Consider the following 15,419-nt stretch of genomic DNA (forward strand, 5'->3'; position numbering starts at 1 on the left):
TGATCACTCACCTAGAGCCAGACATCCTGGAATGTGAAGTCAAGTGGGCCTTAGAAAATATAACTACGAACAAAGCTAGTGGAGGTGATGGAATTCCAGTTGAGCTATTTCAAATCCTGAAAGATGATGCTGTGAAAGTACTGCACTCAGTATGCCAGCAAATTTGGAAAACTCAGCAGTGGCCACAGGACTGGAAAAGGCCAGTTTTCATTCCAATCCCAAAGAAAGGCAATGCCACAGAACGCTCAAACTACCACACAATTGCACTCATCTCACGTGCTAGTAAAGTAATGCTCAAAATTCTCCAAGCCAGGCTTCAGCAATACGTGAACCGTGAACTTCCTGATGTTCAAGCTGGTTTTAGAAAAGGCAGAGGAACCTGAGATCAAATTGCCAACATCTGCTGGATCATGAAAAAAACAAGAGAGTTCTAGAAAAACATCTATTTCTGCTTTATTGACTATGCCAAAGCCTTTGACTGTGTGGACTACAATCAAATGTGGAAACTTCTGAAAGAGATGGGAATACCACACCACCTGACCTGCCTCTTAAGAAACCTGTATGCAGGTCAGGAAGCAACAGTTAGAACTGGACATGGAACAACAGACTGGTTCCAAATAGGAAAAGGAGTACGTCAAGGCTGTATATTGTCACCCTGCTTATTTAACTTATATGCAAAGTACATCATGAGAAATGCTGGGCTGGAAGAAACACAAGCTCAAATCAAGATTGCCAGGAGAAATATCAATTACCTCAGATATGGAGATGACACCACCCTTATGGCAGAAAGTGAAGAGGAACTAAAAAGCCTCTTGATGAAAGTGAAAGAGGAGACTGAAAAAATTGGCTTAAAGTTCAACATTCAGAAAACAAAGATCATGGCATCCAGTCCCATCACTTCATGGGAAATAGATGGGGAAACAGTGGAAACAGTGTCAGACTTTATTTTGGGGGGCTCCAAAATCACTGCAGATGGTGACTGCAGCCATGAAATTAAAAGATGCTTACTCTTTGGAAGAAAAGTTATGACCAACCTAGATAGCGTATTCAAAAGCAGAGACATTACTTTGCTGACTAAGGTCCGTCTAGTCAAGGCTATGATTTTTCTAGTAGTCATGTATGGATGTGAGAGTTGGACTGTGAAAAAGGCTGAGTGCTGAAGAATTGATGCTTTTGAACTGTGGTATTGGAGAAGACTCTTGAGAGTCCCTTGGACTGCAAGGAGATCCAACCAGTCCATTCTGAAGGAGATCAGCCCTGGAATTTCTTTGAAGGGAATGATGCTGAAGCTGAAACTCCAGTACTTTGGGCACCTCATGCGAAGAGTTGACTCACTGGAAAAGACTCTGATGGTGGGAGGGATTGGGGGCAGGAGGAGAAGGGGACGACAGAGGTTGAGATGGCTGGATGGCATCACTGACTCGATGATGGACGTGAGTCTGTGTGAACTCCAGGAGTTGGTGATGGACAGGGAGGCCTGGCATGCTACGATTCATGGGGTCACAAAGAGTCGGACACGACTGAGCAACTGAACTGAACTGAAGCATTTCATATAACTTGGGACCCCTCTCCCCACTAAATTAGCCTCGCTTATCTCTGCTTACCTGGCTTCCCAGGTAAAGAACCCGCCTGCCAATGCAGAAGTAAGAGAGGCGAGTTAGATCCCTGGATGGGGAAGATCCCCTGGAGAAGGAAAGGGCAACCTACTCCAGTATTCTTGAATCCCATTGACAAAGGAGCCTGGCAGGCCACAGTCCATGGGGTATAAAGAGTCAGACACGACTTAGCAACTAAACAACAACAGGATTTAGGGGGGTGTTTTTATGCTAGTTTATTCTTTTTCTGTAACATAAATTCCATTCCTGGCTAGTTCACTGAGAAAAGCAAAAACCCCTCCTACTTTAAAAGAAAAAAATTATGTATTTATTTCAGCTGTGCTGAGTCTTCATTGCTGCCAGGGTTTTTTCCCTTATTCACAGCGAGGGGGAGCTACTCTCTAGTTGCAATGCTTGGACTTTTCATTGCGGTTGCTTCTCTTGTTTCAGAGTCCAGGCTTTAGGGCACACAGACTTCAGTAGTTGCTGTTCCTGGGCTCAGTAGTTGTGGTTCCCCAGCTCTAGAGAACAGCTCAGTAGTTTTGGCGCCTGGGCTGAGTTACTCTGCAGCATGTGGGATCTTTCTGGACCAGGGATCGAACCCATGTCTTCTGCATTGGCAGGCAGATTCTTTACCACTGAGCCACAAGAGAAGCCGGAACCCCTCCTGCTTTTAACTATTCTTCTGATGCTGTGCAGTGCTGTGCATAGTCGCTCAGTCATGTCTGACTCTGCAACCCCATGGATTGTAGCCCGCCAGGCTCTTCTGTCAATGGGATTTTTCGGGCAAGAATACTGGAATGGGATGCCATTTTCCTTCTCCAGGGGATCTTCCCAACCCAGGGATCGAACCAGTGTCTCCTGTGTCTCCTGCATCACAAGCAGATTATTTAGTTACCCACTGAGCCATCTGGGAAGCCCATTCCTCTGATAGTCTCTCTTTTTTTATTATAAGAGGCTTATGATCGCCTATGGGTTGTAACCTTGCCTTCATCTACGTTTATTTACATGTCTGATGTGGAAAATTGAATGTATCAGACTGTGATTGTGGTGGAAAATTGTTTTGGTTAGACTGTTTGTGGTTTACTCATCCTTGTTTTTAGTTTATTCATCTTAATTAAAAGAGAGTTTACATTACAATTGCATAATCTTATCTAAGACTTCCCTAATTTTGTTTTATAGCTTCACCAGTATGTGTAGCTTCACTTTTATATATTAGTCATGACTTAGTGACTGAACAACAAGACTCCCTACAGGCCTACTTGAGAAAATTAGTCAATTCTGAAGATTCATTTCCAAAACACAATGTGAAGAATGTTTCTTTAACATAGATAACATTTTGAGTATATGTACCCAGTGCTGACATGAGTCTTCTCATTTTATCCTTACAACAACTGTCATTATCCCTATTTTCCAGATGAGGAAGTGAGAGTGTTAGTCACTCAGTAGTGTCCGATTCTTTGCAACCCCGGTCAGGTTCCTCTGTCCATGGAATTCTCCAGGCAAGAATATTGGAGTAGGTGCCATTCCCCTCCCCAGGGGATCTTCCTGACCCAGGAATTAAGCCCGGGTCTCCTGCACTGAAGGCGGATTAGGAAACTGAGGCTCAAAGATGTTGAATGATATGTCCAATGATACACTGATAGCTGTCAGTGGAGATAGGGCCCAAGCAGCTTGACCTAAAGTCTGAAGTCTTAAGCATTATTCTATGCTGAAATGCCTCTCCAAATGCAGAGCTATATATCTGAAGGGTTATCAACTGCTGACTTCATTCAGATGAGATGTAACTATAAAATAGTAACACAAAACATATCCCACTGTACACACTTAGAATTTATGAAACAACCAATGGAGGCTATCTTCAGGAAGGCAGTGCCCAACCTGTTCCACCTTGCTGCCTTTCACATTTTGGAGTGTACTCTAGAAAATGCCTTCAAAGTCAATTTAAGAAGGGCATGTCGGGCTTCCCTGGAGCTCAGTGGTAAAGAATCTATCTCCAGTGCGGGAGACACAGGTTCAATCCCTGATCTGGGAAGATTCCAGGTGCAGAGGGGCAACTAAGTCCATGTGCCACAACTACTGAGCCTGTGCTCTAGAGCCCAGGAGCTGCAACTACTGAGCCCATGTGCCTAGACAACCCACGCTCTGCGACAAGAGGAGGATCCATTGCCATGAGGAGCCTGAGTACCACAACTAGAGAGTAGCCCCTGCTCACCACAACTAGAGAAAAACCTGTGCAGCAATGAAGACCCAGCACAGTGAAAAAATAAATGAAAACCTTTTAAAGAAAGGGGGCATGAGGATTGAGTATTTGCTAAGTTCCAGATGCTCTGCCTATATTATCTAATTTGATCCTGTCCATCCTATGATGTATTTTTGTCCTTATGTTATAGATGAGAAGTTGCGTAGCAGAGAGAAGTTAAGTAATTTTCCTAAGGTAATATAGCTATAAAATGGTAGAGCCAATGATGCTTGATCCTGACCTAGGACAAATACATTTGTGTGGCAGATGCTGCTACTTGTCCCTCAAAATCATTCTCCTTTCTTCTTTCTTCATTTAAAGGCAGTTTGATTGGCTTTGTTATAGTCAGTGAATCCATATCTCAGTCAAGACATCTCCAATGCCTGACAAGATAATAAGCTCCACTGAAATAAGGAAGATTCAAAACCTGGTTTTGTGCCTGAAACCTATCTACAAATATTTTAATGAATCCTTAAAGTCTCATTGTGAAGTAATTCACAGTGCAGTAGAATGCCTCTTATCTGACACGACTGCTGCTGCTGCTAAGTCGCTTCAGTCGTGTCCGACTCTGTGCGACCCCATAGACAGCAGCCCATCAGGCTCCCCAGTCCCTGGGATTCTCCAAGAACACTGGAGTGGGTTGCCATTTCCTCCTCCAATGCGTGAAAGTGAAAAGGGAAAATGAAGTCTCTCAGTCGTGTCCGACTCTTAGCGACCCCATGGACTGCAGCCCACCAGGCTCCTCCTCCACGGGATTTTCCAGGCAGGAATACTGGAGTGGGGTGTCATTGCCTTCTCTGATCTAACACGACTAGGACTAGATTATTTTATTTCAACAAACGTTCATTTGCCATCTGTCAAAGTGTGACCAGGGTCTTGCCTTTGAGGATAAGGCCAAAGATTGTAGTTATCCATCTTCTTTCTTGCATAAACTTCACCACTTACATATCACTTAACAGTTTGAAGTTGGCTTCCTTAAGGTGGAGCAAAAAACTGATGGTATATTCAAAGCAATCTGAGTGCAAAATTCACCTAGATTTTCATGATTTCCCCCAATTTGTAATAGTCTCTCCGCTCACATCTAATTCAACAGCAGTTTTTAAAGTCACTCACCTGAATTGTGTCTTCTAAAGATTCAATATAGTTGTCATAGAAACAGCTTGTTTTCACACTCTTAGTTCATCAGTTTAATTACAAACAACAATAACACATACATTTGGTATCAAACACAAACAGCTGTTGGTAAGCAATGGCTTAACTGGGGAAGTTGAACTGCACAGTATCCTAAAAGGTACTCACTGCCTAGGTATGAACCTCAGCTTCACTTACTAGTTGTATGACCTGGCAGGTAAACCACTTAAGCTTTGTGCCTACTTTTCCTCATGTGTGAAAGGGGATTCATCTGCTGTGAGGATTAAAGAAGACACTTGTGAAGCACAACAGGGTGTGGCATGTGCCAAAGTGAGCAATGGTGCAAAATACTGTTGCTGCAGCAGCTAGTAGCAGTACTGCTGCTATAGGCCCGAGGGGCCCTGCATCCAGCATCTGCGTTTTTTGTGTGGAGGAAGAGGAGTGTATCAATAGCTCCCTTAAGATGTATCTTCAGTAGCATGAGATACCCATTTCCCATATGAGAAAATGGAGTCAGTGGCCCTAAAATGTCTTAAACAAGATGTCATGCTTCTTAAGAACTGGCAAGGCCAGACTGTGAGATTTGATGCCAGAAAGAAAGGGGAGACATGTACTATCCATTTTCCTTTTTTCTTTTCCCTATTGAATCCAAAAATCCCAATGAGAAGCACCCAGAACACCTTGGTGCTGAGACTGCCAAGCCCTTGTCCAGCCTGCTCGGGGGCCCACTTGCAGACATTGCATTCCATGCCCATGCAGTCCTCACCGGAAACGACGGGGAAGGGGTTCAGCCCCAGAAGTCCCTGAAGTGTGCATGTTGGGAGGGTACTGCAGAGGCCATGCTGAGGCTAGCAGGGGATGGTCACATGATTATGCAGAAGCCAGACTCCATGGATCTCCTCTGAGGGTTCCTGCCAGGGGGTTCCCTGGGCTCTTTGAGTGACCTGAAGGAGGCAGAGGGGGGCTTGCCAACGGGAGTGACTAGGGAGAGAAGAGAAGGCAGCTCGCTCTGGCTCCAGCTTCTGTAACCCTCTCTGGCCCTACCTCTGCCGGTGGGCTCCAGGGCAGTGGGGAGTACGCTGAAGCCGTGTGTTCCCCCATTCAGCAGGATTCTCCCTTTCGCCGAGGTCTACACTCGGGCCATGCAGGAGGCGGGGGACACTCTGGACCTCCAGAGCTGGGTGAAGGTTGTGCAGACTGCTAAAGGGCAAAGTCAGAGAGGCTCAAAGCACCATGTCCCCAAGCAACAGACCGCCTCTTCCCCCAACTTTAACAGTGATCATGTTCCATTAAAGTCATCCAAAGTCACATCCTCTCCTACTTCTTTTATCCATTTTCCAGGCTTCATCCCTCCTCCCAGGTACCCACCTATTGCCACAGGGTCCATTGGGTACCAGAAGACCAGGGTTCTCCATTCTGTGGGGGCCTTGGCCTCCAAATGAGAGCTGGGCCTTGGGTCTTGGGCCTGGATGGAGAGACAAACACATTCATCATAGGCCTCGCTGTCCTAGGAACCATCACGAGGGGAAAGAGACATCTTTGGCAGAAGAACCAGGAGGGTGGGTATCGGGATGTTTTGGTCGCTGTACGCAGAGGGTCCCCCTGTATAGGGCAGGTGCTTGGCAAACTTGGACTGAGTAGATGGGAATGATGCACCAGTGGGCCTGGGGCCTGGAAGAAAACACACTGAAAAGAAGACATCAGTGAATTCAAGTCACCAAGAAGCAAGGAACTCTGTCCTCAGAGTGCAAAGCCTTTGGGGGAAAAGACTAGCAAGCTAAGGTAAGAAAAGCACTCCGTGCCTGGCATGTAGCAGGTGTGGAAACCTTGGTGCTCCAAGATACAAAGTTCTAGATGTTAGGAAAGCGTCATGAGAAGGGGGGAAGAGGCAAATTCAGGAAAGGGTTTAGGCAAAATGGTCCAGGGCCTTGAGAGAGGAGCAGAAAGTGGGGAGGGCTGGTCCTGGCCTTGGGAATATGACAAGTGGGAGGGTGCAGCACAGGGAGTAAGAGCGCTTGCATCTGGGGGACGGCGATGCTACAAGCAGCTTCCTTAGACTCACCCTCCAGCCTTGGTGCCTGAGATGTCGTGGGAACATTTGCTGACTCTTCCTCTTTCCCCTCGTGGCCTTCCTCTAACTCATCTTCCCACCCACCAGAAGATCTGTAGAGGCAGGAAACAGGTGGCAGAGTGGTACCCTGGCCAGCTCCCCTCCTCCCCATGTCCCACCCACTGTGCCAGGCTGTGACACCTCCCAACACACCCCCGAGGCCACATCCATCCCTGAAGCTCTGCTCCTGCCCTGCTTACCTATGTTGCACTCCTGGTGTGCCCCTGCCTACCCTGGCTGGGGTCCCTTCCACCAGGCTGGCTCCACCTGGAGCCAGGGATCTCCCTGGAGCTGAGGTCTAGGAATGAAGAGGGGTAAACGGGGTCAGTTTGAGAAAAATGGCTATCCCAGCTGTGGTTGTGGTGTGAATGTACGTTTCTTCCACACACAATGGCCCCAGAGAGACAGAGAAGTGCTAGAGACAGCTGGGCTGTGCCTTGTGTCTAAGGATGAAACTACAGGGCAAGGCCCTTTGTTCTATTAAGGTTCCCAGTAGTAACTCTCAAGTTAGAACTCAAGCTCATGGAGTATCAGACCTGGCCAGAGCTTGATGACCCCCTCATCCTTCCTGGGGCCTCCAGGGACAAAGTCACAGAAAGTTGGTGGCCAACTTTGGATAGAACCTAGGTGTTCTGACGCCTAATCCAGTCATCTGCTTATACCGAGATAATGTTACCTGCGAACTATAAATATGATGTCCTAGTCTTTCAAATAAGAGAGGACACACATGAAAAAGTGAAAGTGTTCGTCACTCTGTCATGTCCAACTCTTTGCAATCCCATGGACTGTAGCCCACTAGGTTTCTTTGTCCATGGAATTCTCCAGGCAAGAATACTGGAGTGGGTAGCCATCCTCTTCTCTAGGGGATCTTCCCAAGAGAGGACATCAGTTCAGTTCAGTCACTCAGTCGTATCTGACTCTTTGAGATCCCATGGACGGCAGCACACCAGGCTTCCCCGTCCATCACCAACTCCTGGAGCTTACTCAAACTCATATCCATCAAGTCCGTGATGCCATCCAACCATCTCATCCTCTGTCGTCCCCTTCTCCCGCCTTCAATCTTTCCCAGCATCAGGGTCTTTTCCAGTGAGTCAGTGCTTCGCATCAGGTGGCCAAAGTATTGGAGCTTCAGCTTCAGCATCAATCCTTCCAATGACTATTCAGGACCGATTTCCTTTAGGATTGACTGGTTGGATCTCCTTGCAGTCCAAGGGACTCTCAAGAGTCTTTCTTCTCCAACACCACAGTTCAAAAGCATCAATTCCTCAGTGCTCAGCTTTCTTTATAGTCCAATTCTCACATCCATACATGACTACTGGAAAAACCATAGCTTTGGCTAGACACACCTTTGTCAGCAAAGTAAAGTCTCTGTTCTTTAATATGCTGTCTAGGTTGGTCATAACTTTTCTTCCAAGGAGCAAGCATCTTTTAATTTCACGGCTGCAGTCACCATCTGCAGTGATTTTGGAGCCCAAGAAAACAAAGTCTCTTACTGTTTCCATTGTTTCTCAGTCTATTTGCCATGGAGTGACGGGATCAGATGATCTTAGTTTTTTGAATGTTGAGTTTTAAGTCAGCTTTTTCACTCTCCTCTTTCACTTTCATCAAAAGGCTCTTTAGTTCCTCTTCACTTTCTGCCATAAGGGTGGTGTCATCTGCATATCTGAGGTTATTGATATCTATCCTGGCAATCTTGATTCCAGCTTGTGCTTCATCCAGCCCAGCATTTTGCATGATGTACTCTGCATAGAAGTTAAATAAGCAGGATGACAATATATAGCCTTGACATAATCCTTTCCCAATTTGAAACCAGTCTGTTGTTCCATGTCCAGTTCTAACTGTTGCTTCTTGACCTGCATACAGATTTCTCAGGAGGCAGGTAAGGTGGTCTCATATTCCCATCTCTTGAAGAGTTTTCCACCATTTGTTGTGATCGACACAGTCAAAGGCTTTGGCGTAATCAATAAAGCAGAAATAGATGTTTTTCTGGAACTCTCTGCTTTTTTGATGATCCAATGGATGTTGGCAATTTGATCTCTGGTTCCTCTGCCTTTTCTAAATCCAGCTTGAACATCTGGAAGTTCATGGTTCACGCACTGCTAAAGCCTGGCTTGGAGAATTTTGAGCATTACTTTGCTGGCGTGTGAGATGAGTGCAATCATGTGGTAGAGACATAAAACCCAGCAAATAAATATAACAAATATTCAAGCATAATTTCAATTCCTGGGGTAAGTAGGTTGCCTGAGAGTGAGGGAAGAGGCAGTTGAAGAAACATTGACCTGTTGAGAGAGGATGGGAGGTAGAGAGGGAGGGAGGAGGAGTTCGGAGCCGGAGGGGCACAGATAGAGACCCACAGAGAACTGTCCCCTAGAGAATGAGAGGAGAGAGAGAACATCCTTGGAGCACTGCTCCCATCCTGTGGCTGTTTTGGGAACTGCAGCCAGAGACAAAACCACGTCCTGCAGGTTTGGCTCATTTATCTTTGATGGTGTGCATGTGTGCAAGTGGGCTCAGCCATGTCTGACTCTTTGGGATTCAATGGACTGTAGCCTACCAGGGTCCTTCTGTCCATGGGATTATCCTGGCAAGAACACTGAGTAGGTTGCTATTTTCTCTTCCAAGGGATCTTCCAAACCCAGGGACGGAACCTGTGTCTCATGGGGCTCCTGCATTGGCAGGCAGATTCCTTACCACAGAGCCACCTGGGAAGCCCCATCTTCAATGGCAGCCTTTGGCCTTCACCCACTAGGCTATTACCAATCAGCCAAAGCCCTGGCACAGTCCTGGTGTTGGGGACAATCCCCAACCCCCCCACCCACCTCCACACCCTCAGGTGGCCTCTGGAAAGTGTTATGTGTCCCACACGCAGGCCCTGGGGCAGGTGAACATAGAGGAGCAGTCAAGTGCAGCATCCTTGGCATCAGCTCCGCTCATCACCACCCCTTTCTCTGGGTAACCTCTCCCCACCCCCTCCTGCTTGTCTCGGGTGTCATCTCACCAGGGTGTGAGTCGGAAGCAGCCCACCCCGGGCCAAGTGGGTCCTTATGGCGTCTGTCAGCTTGGCCACCAGTCGCTCTCGCACAGAATCGGACTCCTTCTGGGGAGAGAGTGTAATGGGCTAGTGGGGAAGGCCTGGGCTTCGGGACCGGGGAAGAAACAGAAAAGGAGGAGGGGAGGGGCCTTTGTCTCCTCTCTTCTCTAGCCCATCCCTGTGCCTTTGCCAGCGTCCTGCCACCGCCTACCCAGAACCGTGGACAGAGGTGGATTCTTCCTCACAATAGTGTCCCAGGACCCAGCACACCGTGTGTCCAATGCACATTTGATGAGTGAATGGATGGTGGGGAGAGACAGGAAGATCAGCTGGAGAAAGCATGTCAGGAGAGCAACTGGAGGGCTACTGGGGAACAGTTCCATTCTGGGATGGAGGGTCTCACCGGACACCGGGCCAGCGCTTCCTTATAGTACTTCAGAGCCTGGTCATGCTGTCCCAGTCTGGCTGCAGCAGCCCCCAGACCCTCACAGGCCTGCCATTGCCCCTTCACGTCCCCTGGGGAAGACAGTCTGAGAGGTCCTCCCCTGGCTCCCAACCCCACCGACCCTCCCCTCCAGAGGTCCTCCCACCAGCCCCAAGGATCCTCAGGCTTTGCCCCACCCCAAACCACCTGCAAACCGCTCCCCTCACCAGTGTCCCGGGCAGCCTGCAGGGCATGTAGGTAGTTGTCTCTGGCGGCCTTGTGGTCTCCCAGCTGGCTCACTGCAAATGCCAGGCTGCCAAAGCTCCAGCCCTGCTCCCTCCGCTGCCCCACAGAGCCTGGGGACAGAGCCCGCCCCATCCTAAGAGAAGACTTGGCCTGCTGGGGCATCAGAGCCCTGCCCCCCAATGAGGAAGGTAGGGTTGCCAGGAGTCCTGGTGCGCAACCCCGGCACACCTCTAGAGGCACCATGAAGGCTTGAACTCTTGAAACCCAGCCTGAGTTTTGACCTGAATGCCTCCCCAGGCTACTTTGAGCCACATAAAAACTCAGGGAGGCAGGCAAGGCAGGTATTAATAGCTCCATTTTTTATACATGTGCAACCTGAAGCTCAGAAAGTGAATGTGCTGAAAGTCACACAATCATTTAGAAGAAGCACTGGGCTCCACTTCAGGCCTCCCCTTCCAGCCAGGTTCTTCTCTCTGCCCATTGCTGCTTTCCCAACCCCAGGCTTCAGCCTCTGGGCCCAAAACGCTCTGTCCTGCCTGGCTATCCCATCCCCTGCACCCTCCCACCCCCACTCTCTCTTCCCTGGTTCTGGACTTCCCAGTCTAATTCGTTCTAAAGTATAACCATAATTAGTTCTAGAGTTCCACCTTGGGGCCCAGCTGGAACCCCCCTCTTAGCCCCTTGGTCTCAGTCTCTCTCCCCAGTCCCTGGTACCCACCATGCAGGTCGGCAGCCTTCTGGTGGAACTCCCGGGCTTCCTGATAGTTGCCGAGGGCATTGTGGGCCATCCCGAGGTTCCTTAACACCGTGGCCTCCTCTCCTGGCTCCCGGCACAGGGGCAGGGCTTGCAGGAAGGCCTCTACTGCTAGCGGGAACAGCTGGAGCTGGGAGTAGCCCAGGCCTAGATCGTTATAGAGTTGCCCTAGAGGGCATAGCCAAGGTCACTGGCCGGATGCTGCTGAAGCTGTACTGGTGCAGCCTCTGTCCCACTCTCCCAGGGTACCCATGCCCCTCCCAGCCCTCAGAAAGGCCTCTGCTTCCACCCCATGTCTCAGAGAATCACCCGGTCTGAAATCCCCCAGATCCCACACCTTCTCAGCCCCGAGGCCTCACCCAGCAGTCCCCGCTCAGTGCTGCTCTCAGCAAGCCTCCGACTTTCCTCCAGCACCTGCGTGACTTCACCCACCCCATGCTGCCCGCTCTTCAGCATACACCCCGCCGCAGCCCTCAGTGTCAGGGCTGCAGCCTGGGGCTGCCCTGCTTGGGCATAGGCCCGGCTCGCTTCTTGCAGGCAGTGGGCTGCTAGCCCAGGCTGTCCCAGGGCTCGGTAGCAGGCTCCCATTTTTGCCTGGGCTTGTCCCTGGTCACCTAGTGGCTGGTAGTGGCACAGGGCCTTGTGGTACCAGGCCAAAGCTTGAGGCAGGTCACCCAGGGCATGGTAGGCCAAAGCCACATTGAAACACTGGTCGCCATGACACCCGCCTTGGGCCGTCTCTTGAGGGTGAGCACGTAGGAGCAGCTCAAGGCCTCTGGCTGGGTCCCCAGTCTCCACGTAGGCAGCCCCCAGGTTGAAGGCACAGGCCTGGAGAACAGGGGTGTCTCTGGTTTGTGGTGACTTGGAAGCCAAGAGGAAGGCCCTCTGGAAGCTGGTCAAGGCCTCATGGTTCCGGCCAGCCAATAGGGCCCTGTGGCCAGCCCTGGTGAGGGCTTGGATGGTGGCCTCTTGCTGAGGCCACTTTCTTTTCTTCTTTTTCTTCTTGGAGCTTGAGGACAAGAGCGAGGGTTCTTGGGGGGTATCCTTGGTGTTGAGGGAAGACATAGGGCTGACAATAAGGAGCAGAGGGGTCAGTATGTTATCCTTGGTCCTCCAAAGGACCACTGTCCCTCTATAGCAATTCAGCTCTACTTCTGCCCCGGTGTGACCCTCAGGGTTAAAGGATTTCTCTCTGCCATCCCACTTTGCTTCACCTATCCCATTGGACACCACATCAACTCTCACTCTAATGTCCTGACTAATTGTTCATGCTCCAAGACTCGTTTTAAGACAAGGAGGGGCAGGGCACAATCTTTAAAAAAATGACTTAGCCTGAGGACACAACAAACTGATTTAGAACCAACTGGGTCCAAGATGGCGGACTCAACTTCCACTTGACCTTGAGCCTCAGTATACTCTCAATGTGACACACCCCAGGTGCCATGATGGTTCTAAGGATGACCACAAAAATGTCAAAAAGTGGGTGGTGGCCCAATTCCTTGAAATCCCCACCCCTTTTCCAAAATAACTGGAATACTCCACCCAATCATTAGCCTATATAATCACCTCAATACTGAGGATACCCACCAAGAGCCTATGTAAAAATTGACAACCCCACACACTCTGTCTATGGAGTGTGTTTCGTCCCTGAATAAGCCTTCTTTCTTTTTACTATGGCTCAACATTGAATTCTTTCCTGCATGATGCCAAGAACACATACTTGGCATCCACCCCAGGGACTTGGACCTGGGATGTGACATCCTCTCTTGAACCACTCTCTTTCTTGCAACAATTTCAAGTAACAGCTTCCTTTAGAAAGCCCCTCCCCTCAACCAACTGGGTCCTTCTTCTGTACTCCCATAGTACTTATCTGTCCTTGGGTCTTTTATGGCTTTTTTCACACCAGGTTAGGGTTGTTGACTTTCTTGACCATTTCCCCTACTAGATTTGGAGCAACTTGAATGTTCTAAAACAGTAGATTCTCAAAATATGTTTGCCGAATGAGATGAAAAAGTTGTGGAGATGGATGGTGGTGAAGGCTGCACAACAATGTGAGTACTTAATGCTGCTGAACTGTATGCTTAGAAAAGGTTTAGAATGGTGAATTTCATGGTATATATAGATTTTTGCCACAATAAAAAAGGTGTACTGAATGAATAAATGAATGGATGAACGAACAGAGCACATACAGGGCCTCTGCTCCACCATCTCCTTCACTCTGTGCATCCAAAGACATCCACTCATAATCTACATACTCCTGCGTCTAATCTCAAGGTAGAGTTCAAGTCAGTTCGACAAAAGCTCAGTGTGCTCCTGCTGTGTGCCAGGAGCCATACAAGGCACTAGGGACACAAAGCTGACTAGGCCATGTCATTGGCGAGGAGCCAGCTTTCAGGAGCAAGGCCTCTGTGTCTCCGGTTACTGCCTACTCCCTATCTCAGGGGGAACCTCTCTCCACACTACCTCCTTGACTTTCCGTCTGCTTGCTAGTTTTGGTCGCCTAACATCCTGCTGTCATCTCCGGGGCACTGTTAAACCCAAATACATTTCTTGCATCAGCATGTGTTTCTCATTAGTATCTCTCCCCCTAGAAAGGCAAAGCCTTTTTCCTGAATCCTCCCGAGACAGGAAAAGGAGTGGAAAAGGCCCAAGAGGTGAGTTCTCAGTCCTTCCCATTTTCTTCTTCTTCCCTGCTGCCTTTTTTTTTTTTTTTTTTTTTTAGGAGAAGCAAGCAAAGTGATACATTCTCTTTTTAAAGAAACTACCCCTGCTCCTAAGAGCACCCAGAAATTCTGTCTCTTTGAGGCCCTCCTTCCTGGCCATTCCTGGCTACCCCCACCAGACCTTGGGGCCCCAGGCACAGGCGCCTTACCTTCTTTGATCTTCTTTGTAGCTGACTTTCTGGAATGGTCCCTCTGGCTAGGGTTACCTCTCTCAGCTCTTAGCTCAGAGCCCCTGGGGTTACCAGACAACCAGGTACCGCCCTCAATGCCTAGGGAATTCTTTGATTGACAGCTCAAATATCCTATCTTAGTGCTGAACTCTGCTGGTGCTTGGGCACAGATACCTGGATTTCTTTGCCCTTCCTGCCCCACCTCTCCCCACTCTTGCAGACACATGCCTCAAATCCTTCACTTCAAGCAAGAATCAAAGCAGCAAGGGCTCGTTGCTAGTTATAGCTTCAAAGATCATCTATCACATTCCCTCATTTCACAGAGGAAGGGACCTCAGAAGAGCAGGTGTGCCTGAGGTCACAAAGCAGTCATGAGGCTGAGATCAGAGCCCAGGTTTTCTGATTCTGGGCTAACTAGCCTAAGGTCCTTTCCACTAACCGTGATTCCAAGTTTTAATGAGGCGTGGGTTATCCCGGCAATGAACCCTTTCACACACACACGAACACACTCATACACTGTGCTTCTGTGTGGTAGTTTTACATTTGGGAAGAGGGCGAAAAGTTGATGGTCAGGAAAGGCCTGGAGATCAGAGGGGCCTCTCTGCCCCCGGACTCCTTTTCCCAGCTCCACTGATCTGCAACCTCCAGGTTCTGCTTAATGAGAGAACAGCAGGACCCGGAAAAACAGGCACCTCCTGCCCTCACTCACCAAGGGTGGCCTGCATCAGAAAGCAAATGTCCTCATTTATCTAGGAGAAAGGCCTCTTTTAAGTAGAGAGGCCATGGCCAGAAACACAATTATAAGGAAGTAGTTGGGCTCACCTGCATTTGCCAGGCAGACTTGGTTGAGTGCCTGCTGTGTGCAAGCCTAGTGCTGTGTGCCGCAGATAGTGTCCATGCCCGAGGCGGGCTCTCCTAGCTGCCCGCGGCTTCTGCCCATGGGCTGGGCCTTCAGGATGCTACCACAGCATAACCAGTCAAATATGCTGCTCA

The 15,419-nt window shown here is 49.0% G+C and overlaps 1 protein-coding gene across 5 annotated transcripts; it reads right to left on the reverse strand.

The window, feature by feature from the left end:
* Window positions 1-3,133: 3,133 nt before the first annotated feature.
* On the reverse strand, window positions 3,134-14,492 carry TTC24 (tetratricopeptide repeat domain 24). 5 transcript variants are annotated; one of them, XR_005719287.1, is made up of 11 exons: window positions 14,406-14,492; window positions 11,893-12,602; window positions 11,498-11,701; window positions 10,513-10,889; window positions 10,077-10,175; window positions 7,279-7,376; window positions 7,031-7,131; window positions 6,337-6,433; window positions 6,013-6,168; window positions 5,735-5,912; window positions 3,134-3,382 (listed from the first exon to the last, which is right to left on the reverse strand). XR_005719287.1 is itself a non-coding variant. In XM_040230258.1 (11 exons), the coding sequence occupies exons 2-11, from the start codon at window positions 12,596-12,598 to the stop codon at window positions 5,831-5,833; spliced, it is 1,785 nt and encodes a 594-aa protein (XP_040086192.1). In that variant the 5' UTR covers window positions 12,599-12,602; window positions 14,406-14,492; the 3' UTR covers window positions 4,631-5,830. The 5 variants fall into 5 exon arrangements, 4 of the variants coding, with proteins under 4 accessions (XP_040086192.1, XP_040086191.1, XP_040086190.1 ...); XM_040230258.1 differs by lacking the exon at window positions 3,134-3,382 and having other exon boundaries at window positions 4,631-5,912; window positions 10,513-10,625; window positions 10,761-10,889; XM_040230257.1 differs by lacking the exon at window positions 3,134-3,382 and having other exon boundaries at window positions 4,631-5,912; window positions 10,077-10,172.
* Between the last annotated feature and the right edge of the window lie 927 nt (window positions 14,493-15,419).

The sequence above is a fragment of the Oryx dammah genome, unplaced genomic scaffold, assembly GCF_014754425.2.
Source record: "Oryx dammah isolate SB20612 unplaced genomic scaffold, SCBI_Odam_1.1 HiC_scaffold_28, whole genome shotgun sequence".
In the NCBI taxonomy this organism is placed as follows: domain Eukaryota; kingdom Metazoa; phylum Chordata; class Mammalia; order Artiodactyla; family Bovidae; genus Oryx; species Oryx dammah.

Coding starts and splice junctions, on each gene's coding strand:
- TTC24 (XM_040230255.1), bottom strand. CDS start 12,598: ATGTCTTCCCTCAACACCAAGGATACCCCCCAAGAACCCTCGCTCTTG. Junction 11,702..11,892: donor CACTGAGCGGGGACTGCTGG/GTGAGGCCTCGG, acceptor TATGCCCTCTAG/GGCAACTCTATAACGATCTA. Junction 10,890..11,497: donor GAAGGCTGCCGACCTGCATG/GTGGGTACCAGG, acceptor CTCTGTCCCCAG/GCTCTGTGGGGCAGCGGAGG.